Source organism: Panthera uncia (genome assembly GCF_023721935.1).
Source record: "Panthera uncia isolate 11264 chromosome B2 unlocalized genomic scaffold, Puncia_PCG_1.0 HiC_scaffold_25, whole genome shotgun sequence".
Lineage (NCBI taxonomy): Eukaryota > Metazoa > Chordata > Mammalia > Carnivora > Felidae > Panthera > Panthera uncia.
The window spans coordinates 76,864-99,562 of NW_026057581.1; the positions used below are offsets into that span (position 1 = coordinate 76,864).

Consider the following 22,699-nt stretch of genomic DNA (forward strand, 5'->3'; position numbering starts at 1 on the left):
GGAGCCGGGCAGGGAGGGCACTGGGGTGAGAGTCAGGAGCCGGGCAGGGAGGGCACGGGGGTGGGGGGTCAGGAGCTGGGAGTCGCGGATCGAGTCCGGAGCCAGGGCTCTGGAGGAGTGGAACCAGCTCCTTGCTGTCACCTTGTTCAGCCCTACTCCTGGGTCTGCTGCTTCTTTTCTCTTTTCTTCTTGGGTCTCAGTGATGGGGGCCTGTCAGGAAATGATTCCTGTCCTAGTAGGACACAGGCCCATACGTGTGTGGGGCTCGATGGTCACTGCTGTGTTTTTCCTCCCCAGGGAAGCTGCTTAGAGACTTGGAATACAAGACGGGTAAGTGTCCAAAGAGCTATCCCAGTTCACCTCCTGTAGAGAAAAAGAACGCCCTCCCCCCAGAGAGGCACCCTGGTCCCTGCTGTCCCTGGCCCCTCCCTCTTGCAGCGAGATTTCCCAGCTGCTGGTCTGAGCCCCCGCGTTGTGTCTGTAATCAGCCACAGAGGCCTGTACTTGATCGTCTGACCCTCCTCTGCAAGACATGCAACTGGCCAGAGGCCGTGTGTGCCCCAGGCCCTGCTGTCAGGTCGTGTCCTGCATGCCCCTAAGCTGGGATTGGTCCCCCTGGGCTTATTCAGTGGGCAGCCCTGGAGACCTGCCTCCCACCTACCGGTGACTCCTGGTTCTGCTGTCCCCACAGTGAGTGTCACCTTGGACCCGCAGTCGGCCAGCGGGTACCTGCAGCTGTCAGAGGACTGGAAGTGTGTGACGTACAGCGGCCTGTACCAGAGCACTTACCTGCACCCACATCAGTTTGACTGTGAGCCGGGTGTGCTGGGAAGTAAGGGCTTCACCTGGGGCAAGGTGTACTGGGAGGTGGAGGTGGACAGGGAGGGCTGGTCCGAGGAGGAGGAGGAGGGGGAGGAGGAGGAGGAGGGGGAGGAGGAGGAGGAGGAGGAGGAGGCCGGCTACGGGGACGGGTACGAAGACTGGGAGACAGATGAGGACGAGGAGTCTTTGGGGGAGGAGGAGGAGGAGGAGGAGGAGGAGGGGGAGGAGGTCCTGGAAAGCTGCATGGTGGGGGTGGCCAGAGACTCTGTGAAGAGGAAGGGAGATGTGTCCCTGCGGCCAGAGGACGGGGTATGGGCCCTGCGCCTCTCGTCTGCGGGCATCTGGGCCAATACTGACCCCGAGGCTGAGCTCTTCCCTGCGCTGCGGCCACGGAGGGTGGGCATCGCCCTGGACTACGAGGGGGGCACCGTGACCTTCACCAACGCCGAGTCACAAGAGCTCATCTACACGTTCACGGCCACCTTCACCCGGCGCCTGGTGCCCTTCCTGTGGCTCAAGTGGCCTGGGACACGCCTCCTGCTGAGACCCTGAGCCCCGCGCCTCCCCCGGCCCATGACCCCCGACGCCCCCCTCCCCTGGGAGCCCTGGACTGTGCTGGGAACGGGGTGTCTGGCCATCGCACCTGGAGCAGGTGGGCCCCGCCCCCCCATGGCCGGGGCCCGTGGAGGCTCGCTCAGTGCTGCTGCTGTGCCATACAGCCGTAGTCAGGCTCTTCCCCCAGCCCCCGGGGCTCCCCATGCACACTTCCAACCCGAGGGCCACGGGGCCCCTCTTCTGCCCACTGCCTTTGACCCAGCTCTGCACTCTCCATGCTGAGTTAGAGGAGAAGCAGTGTTTTGCTGCCCCGTCCAGCATCCCATGCTGACTCTTCCTAGGAAAAAGCAGGTGACTGTGAGGCCCAATCCACATGCTTCCCGCTTGCCCAGACCCTCTCTGCTGCCTGCGTTCCCCAGCACTTGAGACAGCCGCACTGCCCCCCAGCTCAAGAGTCTCAAGCACCCACACGCACGCAAGTGGACAGGGCAAAAGCCCGCCACGGTTTCCGGGCTGCGTAATAAGCCTCCTGGAGTGCCGCGGAGTCGAGGGTCAGCATGGGCTCCATGCTTCTCCAGGAGAGAGCTGAGCGTCTGATGTGTGTGCATTGAAGAAGGCGGGACCCCCTGGAGGACCTGTGGACTTGGGGGAAGGATCTGCGTACGTGTGGCTTTGGTTCACCACTTGTGACCGGTGATCAATATAACCCGTGGGTGTGGCCACAGGAGGCAGATTGTCCAGGGCGTCCAGAATATCCTCCTCTTGACCAGTCCTCTAAAAGCACCAGGGCCAATATCCGCTGCAGCCACACCTGGAATCCGGTCCCCTCCCTGGAAGCCTGGACAAGTCTGCTGCAGGCTACGAAGCAGGAAGCCTGTGTCGCGCCTGACTCCACACACACAGTCTGTTCTCCTGGGAGAAGGGCGGTGGTGGGCACAGGAGAGGTCACCGGGTCCTCGGGTCAGGAGGAGGTTAGAGCCTGGCCTCGTACGCCCAGGCCCAGCCCTGTCCCAGCCGGTGTCCAGGGCCCTCTCGTGGCCAACCCCACAGCCTGCCAGCAGCCTGCCCCAGAGACCACGTGTCCCCAGCCACTGGCCTCCACACTGTCTGGGACTTGCCCCGTGCATGTGTCTCGTGCTGCCGGGTCACACATCCACCTGATCCTGCCTCTAGGGTTGTAAGGTCCTGGAGGGTGGAGACCGTGTCTTCTCCTCTGCACTCCCTGCGGCACCGCCTGCAGTGTGGGCACATAGTAGGTGCTTAATAAAAACTTGATGAATGAGCAGCCTGGGTTTACACATATTTTATTATAACTCAGATACCCCCAGACCTTCTTAGTCTGGCTACAGAGAGGTTCCACGGACAGTGGCCCCAGGCTTTGCTCCCCCACCCCTTCTGGGACGTGTACCTGCAGCTCTGCCCACCATTTGCTCACACACTCTGCACGTAACACTGTCCTCTGTACACACACTCTTTGTTCACAGGCTGTTTGCACACACGCTGTTGTCTGCACATACATTCTTTGCACATACGCTGTTTGCTCACACACTGTCTGCACACACTGCTCACACATTGTTTGCAGACACTGTTTACTCACACGCTGTCTGCACACACTTTGCTCTCATGCTGTTTGCACACACACTGCTTGCTCACACGCTGTTGCACACGCGCTGTCATTTCTGCTCCCCCAGACAAAAGCCCCCTTACCTCCCTTCCCACGGGGCCAGCCCTTGGTTGAGCCCCAGCATCCGCAGAGTGCATGATGGGGCCGTGAGAAGGTGACATTGGTGGCACTCCCAGAATCTTTCCTCAGAAAATAAGCAGTGCCCAAAGGAAATACAGCAGAGACTCTGTCCTGCTGTGTGACACATTCAACTCTCTGGTTCTGGCCTCTTTCTGATTTTTTTAAACTGCCATATTAAAGGTGGAAACGGAAGAGTGGGATAAAGCCCCTTCAAGATCTCGTTTATGACTCATTTGGGTTCTCCCTTTTTATTTTAATTGTTCTTTTTACTCTTCTTTCCAAATACAGTTATGCAAAATGTGTCAATTATAGACATACAATGTGCGGTATCAATTATAATAAGGTCAGTTAATCTGCATTTGAGTCCTGAGAGACAATAATCACCAGCATATTCTTGAAATTCTTGAAAATTTATTTTGTTGATTGATGTGAATTGTTCCCTGAAATTATACTCTACTAATCTTTTATTTATGGAAAATTTTCATAATTCTCAAAATGCCTTTTCTCCTTTCTTGGAAAGAATTTTTATATAATGAGGTTTCTGAAATGTTTTAAGGTGATCATTGTATAATTAAAAGCTCATAGTTATTAAATAGGGAACATTTCCATTTGAACAAAATATGAATGCTTTCAGGTCATTGTTGCTTTACCGAGTCTCACAAGGGTCATACTTCCAGGATAATCTGTAGACGAGCAAGTGTCAACATAAAACGGCCTTGCAAAGTCATAAACAAAACTGCATACTGGGTGACACCATCTTAGAACAGAAAGTTACCAGCAGGGTACTTACTCAGCAAGTTCTCTTGAACCTTTCTATTTTGTAAGTAGTTTTTATACGTGAGCTGCAACTACACATATGGTCCAATCTACCTTCCGTGTTCCCACAAAGGAGAAAGAACACTGCCTGCCCTCCCACCCCCCACGGCAGGAGGGGGTCGAGCTCTGGGCTCCCTTCCCACCCACCCTGAGCTCAGGCAGCTGAGTCCGGTGTCTGTGAAAGCAGTTCACACCTGGACCACTGGCAAACGTGGCTGCTTTTCCTTCCTGTGCGGCTTCGTCTTCCCTGCTGTAATTGCCTTTTTCTCCCCTTTTGCTTCATCTCCTACATCCTTGTTACTAACTGAACCCCAAAGACTTGGCTGGGCGTCAGGGTCCCTCAGGGTGCCCACTTCCCAGGTTCTCTTCTCAATGCTGTTTCTGCCGCCTCCTGACCTTCAGTCTGGGATGGCTGCCCCTCACCTGTGCCCCTCACCTGTGCCCAGCCTCCTGGCTCTCCCTTCTCTGCCATATTGGAACCCTGGCTTTGGTTTCGTTTTCTTATCCTATTTTTTCCCTCTTCTTCATTTACTTCCTTCTGATGAAACATCACCCCCTAGCTTCCTGAGAAATGGGGCATGTAAGTTGAGTTTTTGAATATGTAAACATCGGGATGTATGTGTCCAACCTTCCCCCACCATGGTGCTAATTAACTCAGTGGACCCTGTCATTCTAGAAATTCATAAGCTTTCGGTTCTGGGAAACATTACTGAATTATTTCTTGATGGTTTTTCTCTCCTTCATTTTCTCTGTTCTCTCAAGTCTATTCTTTGCCGCCTTCGTATAGCTCCTGAATTCATTTACTGAGTGCCTGTGAGAAGCCAGGATGTGTCTAGGTTACAATAGCAATAAAGTAAACAAAGTCCCTGCATGGAGTTGATATTCTAGTGGAGGGTAATGGGCAGTGAGTGAGAGTAGAAAATACAACAGCAGTTAGCACCCTGCAGAGACCTAAGATAGGAGGATGATGTGTAGTAAGCCAGATGGTCAGCGCCTCTCTCAGAAGGTGGCATTAAAGCTGAAATCCAAATTCTGAGAAGGAATTCTAGGATGGCACCAGCCAGAGTCACAAGGCAGGGACAAGCTGGGCACAGAAAGATGGGGTGTCTGGAGTGTGATATTGGAGAGCAGGGAGAGGTCAGCAGAGGCGACTCATGTCGGACCATGTGAGCCTGAAGTCAGCACTGGGGAGGGGCTGTGCTGACCCCTGGGGTGAGTGTGACATCAGCACCGGGGAAGGCCGTGCTGGCCCCTGGGGTGAGAGTGAAGGTCAGCCCTGGGGAGGGCCATGCTGACCCTAGGGTGAGCTGACCCCTGGGTGAGAGTGAAGTCAGCATGGGGGAGGGCCGTGCCGGCCCCTGGGGTGCCCCAGCACCTGCCAGAGGGCCAGGCAGAGGAAGGACGCAGTAGCCAGCCAGGTGAGAAGGAGCCCAGCGAAGCAGCAGGTGGAACTGGAGAGGTTAGATGCTTCGGATTAATAAATAAACCTTTCAGGCATTTATACTTTTAGAAAACATGATTATTCAGTTATTACCTGAGCAGTTATTGTCTGGCAAGAAAATCATGTAATAAAGCAGGCACTGTACAGACTAAAAGTCTCACCAGATTCTACAGACTGCAGTCGTAACAGCTGGAGCTGAGGAACCCTGGAAGAAAGCCTTGTTACGGCCAACATTGGCAAGATCAGCTCTACGACAGCAGAGCACAGAGCGCGTGGTCGTGGTTAGAGGCTTCCCTGCAGCCCCACACCCTGAATGCTGATGTTGCCGTGGACACCCATGGCCAGACCCCCCTCAGAACAGGCAGGAGAGGTCCCCAAGCCCTAGCACGAGGATTCCACAGGTTAGGAGCAGGGGAACAGGGCAGAAAGAGAAGGTCAAAACTTAGACATGGAAAAAAGTTTGAAACAAATCGGGGGTGGGGGGGGGGCAGGCCTGCAATGTTTTGCTCTGACAAGGATACTCATGTCTGGCTTTGGTACCTAGGTCCTCGTCACTCTTTTCCTAATGTTCCACGAATGTTCAAAAAGACTGTTTCCTGTTAAGTCTACGGTTCCACATGTGATCATTAGATGAACTTTATTTTGTTATTCCAATACACTGTATCTTTATTCCGAAAATCTTATTTAGTGCCTCAAATATTCTATATATCTTTACAATTTTTTTTGCCTTTGAGTATCAGTGACTGAAAGAAATATGTTTTAAAATCTGCTATTAAGTTCTTTTTGTAACTGACCATGAATTGTTAGATGTGTTAGAGCTTAGAATTGTTAGTTTCCAGATAAATTGTTCCTTTTACCAGAATGCAGTGTCCCTGTTTCTTGCACCAAATAATACTTCTTGCATTGAAGTATGTTTTCTCTGATAGTAATACAGTTACATCAACTTTCCCATCACTATCATTGCCCAGTATATTATTTTTAATCTTTTTTTGTACTTTTTTTTTTTTTTTATCTTTGTTGGGTTGGTTAAGTTTTCTTTATTCCATTGTTTCTCCTCTCCTGGTTTGGAAGTTACATATTTTCTTTCTCTTTATCTGTAAAATTTTACATGCATACTTGAATTAACAAAAAATAAAGCATATCAATGTCCCTCTGTCCTTCCAGCAACAGAAGACCTTGGAAAGTTTTAACTGGGAACACACCTTCATCTACATGATGGTATTATTCACAGCTTTGTCCCACATCTGTGTTGTTTCAAGTCTCACACTGTGACAACAGTGCTGCTAAGTGGGCACCTGACTTTCGCTCAGGTCATGATCTTGCAAGTTTGTGAGTTCGAGCCCTGCGTTGGGTGAGCTGGAGCCCCATTTCTGGTAAAACAGGAGCCCTGTGTGAGCCCCACTTTCTCTCCCCCCCCCCCTTGTGAGAGTCTCTGTCTCCCTCTCTCTCTTTCTCTGTCTACCCCTCGCTCACTTACACCCTGTCTTTCTCTCTCAAGACAAAACAAACAAACAAAAAAAAAGGCGCCTTGGTGGCTCACTCGGTTAAGTGTCTGACTTCGGCTCAGGTCATGATCTTGCAGTTCGTGGGTTCAAGCCCCGCGTTCCACTCTGTGCTGACAGCTCAGAGCCTGGAGCCTGCTTCAGATTCTGTGTCTCCCTCTCTCTGTCCCTCCCCTGCTCAGGCTCTGTCTCTCTCTCTCTCTCAAAAATAAAAATAAAATAAAATAAAAAACCACTGCCGCTAAGTATATTTCTGCATCCCTCCGGATGTATATGCAAGGGTTTATCTGGATATACACATAAGTGGAATTTGGGCCATAATGTGGTATGTTTTCCTTACCAGGTGTATGTTGGCTTTACCAAGGTGATGCCAAAGTGGTTTTGGAAGTGGTTGCATTAGTTCATACTCACGCTGGTATCTGAACTTCCTCACTGCTCTTTGTGTTTGGTAGCATCAGCCCTGGAAGCCTGTGCCCAGCGGCAGGTGTAACAATCTCACTGTGGCTGTCGTTTGCGCTTCCTGGTTTGCTAAAGATGGTGGCTTTGGGTTTCCTCTCTGGGTTCTGCCTGCTCACGTCTTTTGTATGTTTCTCTGCAGTTCTCTTGCATCTTGACATGCAGTTTTTATTACTCTGGATCCTAGTCTTTTGTCAGTTACATGTATATAGTCCGTGTCTTTTCCTAGTTTATGACTGACCTCTTCACTCTCATCTGCTGTCATGATCAGAAGTTCTTAACTGTAATGCTGGGGAATTGATAGATCTGTACGTTTGTGGTGAGTGCTTTATTCACTTATTTACTTACTGGTCTTACGAGATCTTCCCTTACCCCCAGGTCCTGGGGATATTCTCCTGTCTTACCTTGTAAACGTTTTACAGCATTTCCCTCACACTTTGATGTGTAACTTACCTGAAAACAGTCGTGTGCACTCTTTGTTTTGAATGCCTCCAAGTAGTCCCTGTTACCGCTGGTCTATAGAATTAATGCTTCTTTATGTTTGCTCATGTTTACCGGTTCTGAGCTGCCAGACAACATTGGCAGCAGCAGCATCGCCGAGTCTTACCCTGAGCCAGGCAGTGTGCCCAGCACCATCACGTGTGGTGAGATAGTAAGACACATATATATAGGTCTCTGCCCCCAGTTCCTGGCGCAGAGCTCCTAAAACCCTCGCAATTTCCTAAGTGCAAAGAGCATTAGGAGCACCTCTTGTTCTGATGAGGGGACTCTGGGTGGGCTTCTGGGTGGGGGCTGGTCACCAGAAAGGCCAAACCATGATTAGAAGCTTGGAATCCTCGACCCATCCCGTACTCTCCAGAAAGGGAAGAAGGACTGGAAATGGAGTTAATAATTCATCCTACCCGCATGAGGGAGTCTCCATAAAACCCAGTAGTACAGGGTTGAGGAAGCTTCCAGGCTGGTGAATACACCCACACCTGGAGGGTGCTGCACCCCAAGTCCATGGGGACAGAAGCTCCCATGCTCAGGACCCCATGCATTCCCTGTGTCTGTTCATCTGGCTGTTCATATGAACCCTTTATCATGTCCCTAAATAAACTAGCAAACAAATCAGTGTTTATCCGAGTTCTGTGAGCCACTCTAGCAAATTAATGGGACCCAAGGAGTGGTCAGTCAGAAGCACAGGTGATAATCTCAGCATCTGAAGTGGGGGTGGAGGGACAGTCTTGCGGGACTGAGCCCTCCCCTAACCTGTGGGATCTGATGCTGTCTCCAGGTGGAGAGGATCAGAATTGAGTTAAATTATAGGACACCCAGCTGGTGTCGCAGAGAATTGTTTGATGCAGGGAGAATTCTCCACACACCTGGTGACCAGAAGTGAGTTGTTACATGTGAGTAGGATGGAGACTCACGGTAGGGAAAAGCTGCATGCTTCTCTCCATAGAAGGAAAAATCTGCATTTCTCATTGCACATGTATTGTCTCATTCCCTCCTTATTACAACCCTAACGTAGGCATTTGTTCCTAGTTTTCAGACAAGGAGAGTAGAAGTTTAGGGAGATTAAGTAAACCTCCCTAAGCTCACACCAGCAAAACGTGAGTCAGGATTTGAACCAGGGTCTCCCTGTTTCTAGAGCCCATGGTTTCCACTGAGCACAAAGGTATGAGGTCATTGCTTCGCCAGGGGACCTGGGTGAAAGTGCATGAACTTGGTCCCCAGTCCTAGGAGAAGCAAGGTGGCACTTTAGGGGGTAGAGGCCCACTCCTCAGGCCCTAAAGTGCACAGCTCCATGATAGGCATTAAGACTCACAGATGGGAGGGATCCCCTAGTTGTTAGGCCCTGGGCAGATGGGAGGATCCATCCCTGAGGTTGAATCATCAAGCCTGGAGCAGGGCCCTCACAACCCCAGGCAGGCACCCTGGTTTGTGTGCATACTCACCGTCACTTCTGCATGCTTCTCGGGGGCACCCAGCCGCTCTCAGGAATCTATACAAAGAGACTTCTGTGAGCAGATGACACTGGTGGCAATGGCTTTATTGTCATGAGGATAATTAGCTCTGTGTCCTCCTTCTGAAGGGGGCGGGAAGGAGAGAATATACAAAGATAAAACTCACTGGCAAAGGCCACATAGTCCAAACCAAAGGTAATGTACACAGCAGTTCTCACTATAATGCTTTTGCTCTTCTGTAGGTTTGAGTACGTTTTTAATTCCCTGTTATGACTCTCAGTCAGTGAAGCCGCACCGCTCTTTGAATTCAGGACATAACCAGACCCAGAGACACAGGAAAGTTGGGCATGGCCACCCCTGGCCCCATTCTCTCCTTCCTCCGTGGGGCTGTGAGCTCTGCTACCCAGTTCTCTCCGTCTGGAGTGTTGCCTGGACTAATTTAGGCCAGATTTTTTATTTTGACCACGGACTTTTCAGTTACATGTGAGAAAAAGAATGGATAAGTGGAGATCTCCCTGCTCCTAAATAGGTCCTTTTTGGTGCACATTTAAAGGTTCACACCAGTCTGACCCTGACTCTGAAGACCACTCACTGAGCCTCCTGGCAGGGTCTCATCCTAGAAGAATTTGTCCCAAGTCCAAACACCAGCATTAAATGCTTACTAAATGCCAAACACGGTACCAAGCCCATTACACGTTGTGATAATGCGATTCAGTCATACAACCAAGATATAGTTCTCATATATATATTTGGTCTTTGTCCACAGTTCCTGGCTCACAGCTCCCCAAACCTTGCAATTTCCTGAGCCATCTTTTGTTACAATGGTGGCTCTCTTATGCTCAGTTTCTGAAATCTCTTCAGAGTCGTAAAGGAGAAATGGGTGTCCTGTGGTTGATAACAGGCCCCTTTCCTCCACAAGTGGGCTTCTGTTAATGAGGGACTTTTGGGAAGCATGTAAGGAAGAGAGCTGGTTGCCAGAGGGAAGAACCATGAATCAGGAAGCAACCTCATTTCTGGGGAGCGGAGGGGAGGGGCTGGAAGCTGACTCCAGTCCCTGATGGCCGGTGATCTGATCAGTTATGCTCCCACGTGCTACCATACTGGTCCCCAAGCTTCACAAAGACAGAAGTCCCTTTGTTTGAGACCTGACTTATACAGCTCTTCATCTGGCTGTTGATTCAGATCTTTTAATATCCTTTGCAATAAATCAATAATCTAGTGAGTGAACAGGTTTCCTGAGTTCTATGAGCCACTCTAGAAAATTAATTGAGCCCAAGGAGAGGGTCATAGGAACTTCTTTTTTTTTCTAATGTTTATTTTTGAGAGAGAGAGAGAGAGAGAAACAGAGAGCCTTCGGGGGAAGGGCAGTGAAAGGGAGACACAGAATCTGAAGCAGGCTCCAGGCTCCTAGCTGTCAGCACAGAGCCCGACGCAGGGCTTGAACTCACATACTGCGAGACCATGACCTGAGCTGAAGTCGGAAGCCTAACCAACTGAGCCACCAGGTACCCTGGGAACTTCTGATTTACAGCCAGTGAGTCAGAAGCATAGGTGTCAACCGGGGTTTGTGATTGGCGTCTGCAGTGGAGGACAGTCTATTAGCACTGACTTACCCTGTGCAATCTGGGTAGATAGTGTCAGAATTAGGCTGAATTGGGGGACACCCAGCTGGGGTCAAGATAATTGGAGCTGGTGTCAGGAAAACCCATGTTCCTACTTTGGGATTGGGTTCCAGTATCATATTACACGTATCAATCCATGTAAACCACACAATAATCCTATAGAATAGGGATTTTGATCTCTTCTTCACATGAGGAGACTAAGATTCAGAAAAATTAAGTAACTTGCTTCTGGCTGAGCTAGGATTTGAACTCATAATAACCAAGCCAAAGGGCTATGAACCATACCAGGTCCTGCCGGCCACATGATCAGCCCTGAGGTCATTTTCAAGGGTCACCGGACACTCACAGGCTAGTGACTTGCAATCTGGCATAAAAGTCAGTACAGAGACGACCAAAGCCTCTCAGGAGTTCGGGATTTGAAGTTTAGGTCTGCCGGTGACAGCTGTGATCTAAAGCCCTAACTAGAGTAGAGTCCTCCTTATACCTGTGAATCAGAACTTGCACTTGAACAAGTCAACACTAAAGTGTTTAGTTTAAACACTAAAGTTTGCAAAGCAGGGCAGGGGAGGGGCGGGTAGATGGTGGCAGCTCAGCCCAGAGGGTCCTGCGCAGGTTAAAGAATGTGTATGTGATTGTGAAACACTTCAACAATGGGCTACACTGTTATCACATAGAGTTCACCTCTGACAGACAATGATAGCCTAACATCAGAAGATCTGACGTGGGATGACCACATCCATGGACAGACAGAAAAATCACAACGCTTATCTCAAAACGTGAAAAGAGGTATTTGATAAAGCTTAAACCCCAGGTATTATTTGAAAAACTCTAAGAAAACCAGGAATAGAAAACCACTCTTTAACTTGATGAAGGCTCTCTACCAAGAAATCCACAGTCAGTATACTTAACGGAGAAAGCTTAGAGAGCTTATTCTCATGTTAAAAAGGGACCAAGGGTGGACTCTGTTAACACCACTCAGCAGCATGTTGCAGGTCCCCTGCCCACACAGCAGGGTGCAAAATGGCAGTAAGAGTTACACAGATTAGAAGGAAAGAGTCAAAATTTATTTTCAGATGATAAAATAGTAACGATTTTCTATGTAAGTGACCCTATGAATTAACAAACTATTAGAATTCATAAGAATGTGGCAAAATTACTAAAATGATTATCAAAATCAATATTGTTCCTTCATATCAGCAATAACCAAGACAAATTATAATTTTTTAAAGGAAAGTTTTATAATAGCAATGTGAGCCTTGTAAATATCATAGCTTCCCCAAAAGGTACAAGTTTTAGGAAAAGCAAGTTTTGGTTTTCCTTATGAAGCATTTCAGATCTGCAGAAAAGTGTTCTAAGTAACCTAAGGAATAGTCACCACTCAACTCCATCAAACTCTTATCCATTGATGAACATGATCTAGTTCCCCCCCCACCCCCCAGAAAATAAAACATTACACATACAGCTGAGAGGCCCTGTGTGCACAGTCCTTTTCCAATCACAAACCGCCTGCCTTCCTGACCAGAAAGACCCACTGGCTGGGTTTGGTGTGTGCCCAGGTGTGCTTTTGAAGTGTATCCATACAGATTCGTGTAGCTATGATTCATTCATTTTCACTGTTGTATGGTACTGTATTATATGAATAGACCACAGCTGATTATCTGTTCTGTAATTTAAACTGTGCTGTATAAGAGACTCTTAAAAACTGAGAACAAACTGAGGGCTGATGGGGGTGGGAGGGAGGGAAGGGTGGGTGATGGGTATTGAGGAGGGCACCTTTTGGGATGAGCACTGGGTGTTGTATGGAAACCAATTTGACAGTAAATTTCATATATTTAAATAAAATAAATAAATAAATAAACTGTGCTGTGACAAACCATCATGAGGTGTTTCATTGCACATTTGTGTGAACGTTTCTCTCGAGGGAAAGTTTCCGGGTCAAAGGACAGGCATGTTACTAGATGTTGCCAAACTGTTCTCTGGAGAAAATCTCAAAATCCCATTAAAGACACAAAACAAGATCCAAACAGCTGGAGGGAGAGAACACGTTTATGGATAGGATGACAATGTCCATTTTCTCCAAATTAATTTCCCTCAATCCTCCAATTCAATAAAATTTCAATCAATGCCAATGTAAGTTCTGTTAAAAGAGCACCAGCATTTTTTTTAAAGAATCTGACAAATTGATTCTAAGTTCATATGGAAGCATAAATGTCTACAGGTAACTGAGATATATCTGAAAAAGAAGCTAAAGGGGGTAGAGCCGTCCTATTAGACGTTAACTTGCACTACAAGGTTGTCGCAATAAAAAACAGCATGAACTGGCCCAGGAGAAGACAAATAGATTGAGACAACAGAGTAGAAAACTCAGACACAGCTCTTTCATTCATGGGAAGCTGGTGTAGCAGAAGTGGCCCTACTGGTCAGTAGGACTAAGATGCATTATTTAAGTAAATGGAGTTGGAAGAACTGGCTTACTCTATGGAGAAAGACGGCGTCCTCCTAACTCCAGATAAACTAAAGATTTCATGTGCACAGTAAGTTATAAAACTAGTTTATATATAAAATATAAATATATATATAAAAAATAAATATATAAATATAAAAATATATATAAACACACACATGATCTTGTGGTGGTGAAAAAGATCTCAAAAACATAAATCACAAAATGAAAATTTATTAAATTTATCATGAAAGTTCAGGATTTCTATCTAATTAATAACACCACCAGCAAAGTTAATAAATGAGTGGTATTTTCAAGCCTAAGATGAGCAAGAGATTAACATCTAAAATATGTAAGAGATTCTTGGAAGTCAATGAAAGGAAGAGGGGAACCTGAAAGATAGGGAAACAGCATAGAAAAGTCCAGAAGAAACGCACACTTTACAGGAAGAAAAACACAAACATTTTAAAAATACGTTATCAGTTTACAGTCATCAGATTTGCAGAAATGAGCAAGTTTGATGGCACCCATTTGTGTGGGGGGGGCTGGGAAGCAGGAACCTCTGTGCCCCTCCAGCAGAAGTATAAGTGGGTACAGCAATCTTGGGGAGCAATCTGGTGGTACTTAAGGAAATTAAGTGTGCAAACGCCAGCCATCCCCTCCTGGGGTATATCTTAGGTTCACAAGGGAAAAGCATGAGGCTGTTCATCATCAATGTTGCTCATTGTCACAGGCAGACGGAGGTAACCCAGACATTCTTTGCCAAAAGAAAGCAAAGTAAACGTGGTTGACGTGTTCTACAGAATACTATTCAGCGATTAGAAGCCATAAACTAGATGTATATACAGCAACATGACTAGATCTTAAAACCGTGGTACTAGGTTTAAAGAAGGAAGAAACAATCCTGTACTACTTGTGTGTGCAAGGACCCCTCTGTATACGATGGTATGTGAGAACATTCGAGAGCCACTGCCCAGGGGGTGAAGAGGATGGGAATGGGACTTGGAGACAGGGGAGAAAGTATAAATAAAACAAGAAGACCCTGCACGGTTTTGCACCCGGAACCATGGAGTATGACTGAGTCAGCTGTATGCACTGGGGTCCAAGGAAAAGGAAAGAACGGAGATGCGTGGGGAAAACGGCATGAGGAAAGCCAGCAAGCCTGCGGAGCACGACCAGGGCACAGAGGCAGTGCTCTGGCCTGGGTGTCTGTCACATCCTGCCTGCTGTAATTACTGTTCTTGGGCTTTGGAAAGACTCCACCTGGGCCGCCCTGGTCCTCAGGGGCACGTCCCGGTGTGTGACAGCTCCTCACGTAAACCAGCAGCCACACACTTGTTTTGTGGAGTCTCTGTTTGCCTCCTGCCCGGTAGTGAACAGTGCTCAGCCTCTCACATTCCAGATTCCCGGAACCCAGCAAGGCTTCCAGAAGCATCGAGCCCAAGGTCAACTAGGCTGAGGCTCCTGTGCAGACGATAAAGGCCGGTTTTACATCACAAACATTGCAACACAAATATTTTCAGATTTTCCAGTGGGGCCACCAAGTGGATTCTTTCCCTCGAGGCAGCTCCAGTCCTCAGACTCAACTTTCCCCTGAAGCCTCTGAATCCTACTTTCTTCCTTATGCAGGGCAATTTAATTTTGGCCCAGGGCCTCCCTAGATGCATACCCACAGCCTAAATCACTGGACACTCACCGTGAGAGTAGCAGCACTAGACGTGGAAATACAGTGTAAGCAGCTCATTTGTGTTCTCAACTTCATACGCGGCCAAAACGCCTGGCCTGCCCAGAACACGAGTTGAGTGCAGGGGAAGTGAGACAAAGCCTCATCATCCAACAGGAACGGGGATGATAATACACATTTGAGAGGTTAGTTGGACCTGAAAGCAAATGTCACTTTATTGAACAGTGGGGTCTGGTAAATCAGGAAACTCGGAGTGACAAGGAGGGACAGGCTTGTGTCGCGGTCACAGATTCCGTTGCCTTTCAAGTTTTCAGCGTCTGGCTGGTTCGTCGTACACTGTATCAGGACGCCCTCTACGAGAAAGAAACGACCCGAATGTCAGAACCGAAGGCAGTCTGGGTCCACCCTGCGCCCCGCAAAGACGGGAGCATGTCTGCGCGCATGTCAACGGAACAAATTAATGCAGGCCCAAGGACGTTGTTTTTCCCCACGACGGTTATTTTGAAGCTTTGGCAGTTTCTATTGTACTGGTGTTTGGTTTCGTTTTTCAAACTCGCGCTGACTCCCCGAGCCGTGCATGTGTCCGGGAGCAGCCCCTGGGCTCCCGAAAGCTCGGCCGCTCTCCGCCCCAGCGCCCCTCGGACTCCCCCCTCGGCCCTTCATTCTGGCAGGAGCCTGTTTCCCAGACAGCTCCGACCGACCGAAGGAGGTGGCGAAGGCGGGGTCGCGCTCCGCGGCGGGCGGGACGGGGCAGGGCACTTGCGCGCTGGGTGCAGCAGGTGCGAAGCCCTGGAGGCCTGGTGCCTGTGAGCGCGCGGCCGAGCTCAGGCGCTCCCACCCCCCCCCCCGCCCCCCCCCCCACCGCCACCCCCACCCCCCCGCCTTGCTGCCCGCCCACGCGCCCGCCACGCCCACCGCCTACCCGCGGGCTCTGGGCTGCACTTGCACGTGCCCGCGGGGGCGCCCGGAGGTGGCGCCGGGGCAGCCGAGCGCCAAGGGGACACCCTCGGAGCTCCAGGGGCAGTGAGGCAGGTCCTGCTGGTCCCGGGTGAACCTCGTCGGCTTCCTGTCCTCGGAGAGGGCCGTGCTCCAGCTGGCGGCCGGAGGGTCCCGGGTCCCGGCCCCTGGGGGGAGGAGAGCAGGGCGTGGAGGGGAGCCCTGGGGCGCATGCGCCGCTCGGGGCGGGGCAAAAAGCGCTCCAGTAGGTGCCACCCGCCAGCGCCTTTCTGTCCTGAACCTCGGCTTCCCCTTCTGTTCTGTAAGGACCGAGGCGGGAGCAATGCTACCCAACACGCAAGTGCTGCTCAGCTGTGAGATTTTGGTTTTCAAAGTGCAGCCCCTGAACGGCCTCGCCAGGGGGCTTGTAAAAGTGCAGAATCCTGGGGGTGCCTGGGTGGCTCATTCGGTTAGGCGTCTGACTCTTGGTTTTAGCCCAGGTCATGATCTCACAGGGCCCTGGGATCAAGCCCCACATCAGGCTCTGCACTGACATTGTGGAGCCTGCTTGGGATCTCTCTCTCCCTCTCCCTCTCTCTTTTCTCCTCCCCCGCTTTCTCTCAAAATAAATAAATAAACTTTTTTTTTTTTTTTTGATGCAGAATCTTGGGCCCCATCCCTACTGAACCAGAATCTGCATTTTAACAAGATCCCCCGGGTGGTTTTTCTTGCACATTAAGTGTGAGAAGCAGAATGTGGTGATATTTGTGTAAATAGTTTCTTCTTTAAGCACCCATCTCAAAGTAAATGCTAGGTTTTAAATTATACAGTATCTGTTCAAGTCAGCAGAGTCTGGCACAGTGCCGGGCATTACACACACACACACACACACACACACACACACATACAACCAAGAACTTCATAAATATTTGGGGGGAAATAATGCCTACACAAGTAACAAATATTGAGCCCTCACTATGTGCCAGGTGCTACACTAAGGCTTTTGCATCTACTGCCTCATTTACCTGGTGGCTACGTATGGGGCTAGAACCAGTGTGTTTTCCATTGTCTCTTTCCATTTCCAGTGAAGAGACTGGAACAAAGAGGCTTAATGGCTTGCCGGATGCCTCATACCCAGCGAGAGCTGGAGCAGAGAGCCCAGTAACCAGGCTCCAGACTTGGTGTATTTAATTGCTCTGTTTGCTGCCTTGGGTTGAGTGGGTGGATGAGAGAAAGGCTCCCGAAACCCCCAGCTGTTTACCTGAGTCTGTTTCCAGATGATGCACCAGGCTTTCTGAGCGAAGCAGAAATAGAAAGGTATGTGACTTGCCATCTCTTACAGGTACTCCCCAGGGCAGACCTGGGGACCCCGTGGGGATGGAGGAGAAGGCATCTGCTCCATGCCTCCTGCTGTGCTCTAATGGCACAGGAGCAGCCCCCACCTGCCAGTGCATGTCCCTGGGGAGAGAAGATCTCTGAGGAACGGTCCCTCTGAGCAGAGCCAGGGTCACTAAGGGAAGGCTTGGGCGGAAGACAACTGGAGCCAGGCTTGGAAGGCAGGGGAAGGTGGAGAGGGATGGGGGGGGGGGCAGAAGGGCAAGCGGTGGAGGGGGGAGGGAACAGCATGGGGAAATCTGTTACCCCTTCCCCTTTACCTGAGAAGGTCCTCAGCATCTCTGGGAGGGGCAGGATTTTCCTGTGAACGTCTCGGATCTTCTTGACAAGGGCAGGAGAAATGGTCTCTGGACTCACAAAAGTCTTCTCACACCTACAACCAGTTCCTCCAGAATTAGAGGAAGGTCCTTTAGGAGAATGTTTGGGGCTTGTGGGGACTGCAAGAGGTCGTTACCCTGTTTGTCTCTAGAGGACAGTACAGGGTCACTAGGAAAAGGAGAAGGCACTTAAACTCCTCTGTGACTTGTGTGCTGCTCATTACTAGGGGAAGGGGATGGGGGAGAACAGTGGGATGGAAGAAAATGTGTCCTTGCGGGTCACCCGCTGCATGACCTTGACAGCACCCCTACCCCCCCCCCCCAACCCCCCAACCCCCCAAACCCCTTCCCCCCCTTCCTGGTCTCAGCTTCCTCCGCAGACCAGAAGGCCTGCAAAGCCCATCTAGATCGGAATCTCTAACACAACTTGAAAAGTATGTTTGGAGATGCTTCTTGGCTCATGGGCCCCCAGGGTAGACCCCCCCGGGGTTCAGCCCCCTGTGGATGCATGACCCATGGCTGTGACAGCTGCTCCCTAGCAGAGCACCGGGAAGGCGCAGGCACTTGGAGCAGAGGAAGGGACAGGAGCTAATATTCACAATTCCAGCAGCTGCCCCTTGAGAATAGTGTTTGTAAATTCTGAAGGAAATGGGGCAGTTGAGGGGGGAAATGATTGAAGGCAGGCTGCCGGTCTTTCCACGTTCCGTGCTGACTGTATTTGATAGAAGATATTCCCCTCAGAATTACGTTTTACGTGGTGTTTACTACTGCCTCGAGTACTAATAATTTCGGGAATTAAATGGATGTTCCTGGATCAGCCTAAAAACCTGATTATTGTTTGTTTCTTCACTTTTAAGGGGAAAATGTGTCCCTGATACCAAACAATCAGTTTTAAAAATGAACTCTTAGGACACAAACCTTTGAGTGGAGGCTGCCTGTGTGTGTGTCTGCCAAAGCAGTTTTGTGTTTCCGCGCAGCCCGCTGGAGGGCGAGGTCAGAGTGCCCCCCAATGTGCATGCCCAGCGGACACAGGTGACGGATACAAAGTATACACCCCATGTGTGAAGGAAGCAGGACTGGGAGGAGGCCCTACCTGCTCTGGCTGACGCCCACATCCTACAAAAGAAAAAGAACATGCACTCAGTGTCCTCAGGTCCTTCCCGCCGGAGAGCCTGCACATCCGTTCTTCTTAACGCATTGGCTCAAAGTTCTCCTCTTGAAGAAAGTTCTGTGTGTCTAATTACCTGCCCATCAGACTATTCTTTTGCACCATGCCTCCCTACTAATGTGGGACTCTGGCCAGATCATTCAAGCTCACTTCTTTGTCTTAGCCTCATCTTGGGAGCGTGTTCTGCCTCCAGTGATTGAGAGATGGTGGAGAACAGGGTCCAGGCCTTGAGTTACCAGCCGAACCTGATGTGACACAGGGTAACTTGAGGACCATCGAAACAGACGCCACCATGGAGTTCTCTCTGTGAACCAGGACCATGTGAGGCATTTGGCACGGATTGTTTATCGTCTTTGCAGGAGCTCTAGGAAGGAGGTGCTACTGTTATCCCCATGTTTAGGCGGGCGCAAGGCTCGCTGAGGCCACACGGCTGGAAGAGCCTGCCCTCAAACCCAAGAACGGCTGATTCCAGAGTCTTTGACACGACCGCAGTGCGGGGTCAAGTCATCCAGCCTTCCGGGGTCTGCCCCTCTGTAGCGTCTCTGGGCTGAAGAAACCCGACAGCTACCGGTCCCTCCTAGCAGAAGACCTCTGCTCCCCTCTCCTGCCCCTCTGCAGCATCTCCCAACCTCAGCTGCTGTCCCTGCATGAGCAATCCCTCTCCCATCCCACGAGGCAGGTTGTGGAGAGCCCCCCCCACATGTAACAGGACACTTGCCAGCTGCTGGCAGTTCTCCAGCTCCTTGGCCTCGGCTCTGTGCCTGGCAACCTCCTCAGAGAACTTGGAGATGTAGTCTTCTCGCTCCTCGCAGACCTGCACCTCCAGCCCCCTCAGCCTGGCCAGCAGGAGGCCCCGCTGTTCCCTCAGCTCCTGCTGCAACTTCTCAAACACGGCTTCTACCTGCTGCTTCCTGATTTCGATGTGAGTCTGTGAGAGGCAAAAATACAGACGTGGCCAGGAGGAAGCTCAGAAGCTGGGTTCCAGGAGGGTCATCGGTATTCTTACTGTTAAGAGTGATAAGGACTAACTAAGTCTCTCGTATAATATGATGGGTCTCAGGGTAAACTTAACGTGATGAGGGCTCTGTTCTTGTCCTACCTGGAGATTCTACCTGTCATACATGTTATATCCTCCGAGCCACACTGAACTTTCACACTAACCTCACCCCACCTCCCCTAGGGCCCAGGGGAGATGGCAGTAGTCATTAATCGGAGAGCCACGCAAGCGAAGCAAGTGAGGTTACAGGCAACGCAGAGTGTGTGGCATTGGTCTTAGCCTCCGACATTGCCTCCTGTGGGGCACACTCTGAGGGGGGCACAAGGATGCTGGAGATCCCTTCCTGTCCCAAAACTTGTCTCTTGGTCAGGGTACCAGAAATTCTCATACTGCAGCTTTCGTCTTGGATAAATAACCATGTAGCTGGGAGCAGGGAGCCCCACCATTCACCTACCATGCCCAGGGACACCCTCATGGTCTAGGGTCAGCCTCACGGCCAGACTAGAGAGCAGACCCTTGTATACACTTCCTGGCCCCAAGCTTCCCATCTGAAGGTGATGCTTTCAGGCACTGAGACTGGGATGGGAAGGGTTGCTGAGGGCCAAGGTTCTACAGCCATGTCAGCGTGAACGTGGGCTTTGCTGTGTGGCCTTGGGAGCATCACTTTCCTGGACCTCAGCTTTCTGCTCTGTAAAGTGGATGATAAGTGGATCTTGGGCTAGAAGTCGTCAGAACCATTTCCAGCTGTGATGCTCTGGGACTCCAAAACCTTGACCCCAAATGCCCTTGTGCACACATAGGGAAGTGAATGAGAACAGTTTGCCTCTTCTCACCTGCCAGGCCCCCAGTCTGCTAAGAAAACCCCCAGAAGACAAGGTGCCCAGACGCTCTTTACCAGAAGCATTTGGAACTTCTGGTCTTCCCGACTCTTTATGTCCTCAATCTCTTCTCCCTCCACCCTCAGGGCTTCCAACTGAGTCCTGACACCGTCCTGTGGGGAGAAGAATGGGCAGAAAGGGGTGGCTTAACTCACAGATACAAGTTGTCTGCTGGGTCCCAGGCACACGGCTGACCACTGAGGGATTCAGCAGTGGAAAGGGCTGACCTGAACAGACCAGCACCTGAGATGAGTCAGTCACGACGAAACTGGCAGCCGAGGTGGGAACACAAAGGGCACAGGGGGGGATCTCAGAGACAGAAAGCACGTACAGTGGGTCTAGAGAGGTGGAGTGTACTGTGTGTCCCTGGACTGCACACGTGGAAATTGCTGAAATGGTTTAAAAAGGAGTTGGGGGAGAGAGAGCAGGGTCGGAGGAAGTAGCTACTTGAGAAGGAGCCGGAACAGAAAGGAGCAGATGCCCAGCCGCCAGTCCAGCTGGATGCTCAGGTCCTGGGAGGGGCGGCTGGGAGATGAGGGGCACGAGGGAGCCACAGGAGGGTTTTGAGCAGGGGAGCAACGTGGTCTGCTGTGCGTTTGCGGAAGATGTACCTCGTGGAGGGTTGGAGGGTGATCGGAGACAGAGAGAGTGGAGGCAGGGAGCACGTCCGAGGCCGTCCAATGTCTGGGTGAAGCACTGAGGGCCTGGATTTCGTGGCGGTTGTGGGGATGAGGCCGAGTTAAAGACCCAAGAGGTGCCTCTGAGAAATCGCTTGCAGACCTGGTGACTGGATGGTGGGAGAGATCTGGAGGCAGACAGAGGGGGCAGCCTCCCTGAGACTGGATGGGCCAGGTCATGCCCACTCTCACAGGGAGGAGCCCTGCCTGCCAGTCGCCCTTGCTGGCCCCTCCCGCCTCATCCCTCTGAGTCCAGCAGCCAGGGCTTTGCGAAGTCTGCAGTCTGGGTCCCGGGAGGCCTGGCTCAGCCTGCACACAGTGGGTGGATTGTCCCAAGGGCAGCCAACTCATGCTTACGGTTCTTGGCATCCATCACCGAGGGGCCTCTGAGGCTGGAGTTGAAGTTCCTGCAAGACTGTGAACAGCCACACATCCAAGTGACCCATGGCCCTCTCCATCTGGCAGTGTCCCCCGTGTCCCTACGCTGGAGTCCCCTGATGTGCCAGCCAGGGCCTTAACCTGGACCCCTATCCCGTTCCCTCCACTACGTGTGACCAGACACTGTCCCACCCCCAAAGGCCCGAGGTAAAGCCGTGCTTCTTACCTGGTTGGGCTGGCAGGCCCCGTCCAGGAAGCCCACGGCGTGGGTGTGGTGGGAGGGGCCCTCTCGACAGCGCGTGCACAGGAGCTGAGCATCATGTCCGCAGAAGAAGCATACCTTCTCCCCGTGTTCCTCACAATGCATCTCCTCCAGAGTGCCCAGCGGCACGGGGACTGTGACAGGGTCTGTGTGCCCCTCCTCCTTGCACCATGGACACAGCAGGACCTTGCAGGAGGGCTGGGCCCCCATCCCAGAGGGCAGATGAGGCACGGCCAGCAGGAGGTGTGTCCACAGGCCCTTTGTGGGGCCTCTTGCAGGCCGGACTGGTGGCCTCCTCGTGGGAAGGGGCTGAGGGCATCACGGTGCCTTCCCCAGCCTGTCCACTGAGGCCTCTGCCTCAGGCCACACGAATGTCCTTCCCCAAGATGAGTCACGTTTGCGTGAGTCACTGAGGGAAGACCACGGGAGGCTGAGACAGGGAAGCCACGTGTGCTTCCCCGGAACCACCCATCAGCTGAGTGGGTTCAAACTCCAGCATGGCTCGAATCACCCAGCATTTCCCAGCCTGGTCAGCCTGCTCTCTGTTCCTGGGCTGGGGAGCCGAGCACAGTTTCCTGGAACCACTCCCTGGACCACGGAGGGTGGAGAGACCTGGGAAGAGACTCCACTTCCTGTCCAGCAGAGCAGGTGGGAGCC

General features: G+C 51.1%; 2 protein-coding genes across 2 annotated transcripts in view; one reads left to right on the plus strand and one right to left on the minus strand.

Annotated features, from left to right (window-relative positions):
• The window catches only part of LOC125939489 (tripartite motif-containing protein 26), a 27,757-nt gene extending 16,695 nt beyond the window's left edge, over positions 1 to 11,062 (plus strand). The window contains exons 7-8 of the mRNA XM_049654945.1: positions 298 to 330; positions 692 to 11,062. Of these exons, the coding sequence (XP_049510902.1) occupies positions 298 to 330; positions 692 to 1,374 (716 nt within the window). The 3' untranslated portion in view covers positions 1,375 to 11,062. The remainder of the gene's footprint in view (positions 1 to 297; positions 331 to 691) is intronic.
• Positions 11,063 to 15,143: 4,081 nt separating this feature from the next.
• On the minus strand, positions 15,144 to 22,541 carry TRIM15 (tripartite motif containing 15). The gene is given in 10 exon segments (XM_049611315.1): positions 15,144 to 15,387; positions 15,957 to 16,158; positions 17,232 to 17,264; positions 17,626 to 17,738; positions 18,776 to 18,798; positions 19,551 to 19,778; positions 20,743 to 20,838; positions 22,007 to 22,266; positions 22,269 to 22,334; positions 22,508 to 22,541. Coding segments are annotated over 10 exon segments (1,098 nt in total). The 3' UTR covers positions 15,144 to 15,344.
• Between the last annotated feature and the right edge of the window lie 158 nt (positions 22,542 to 22,699).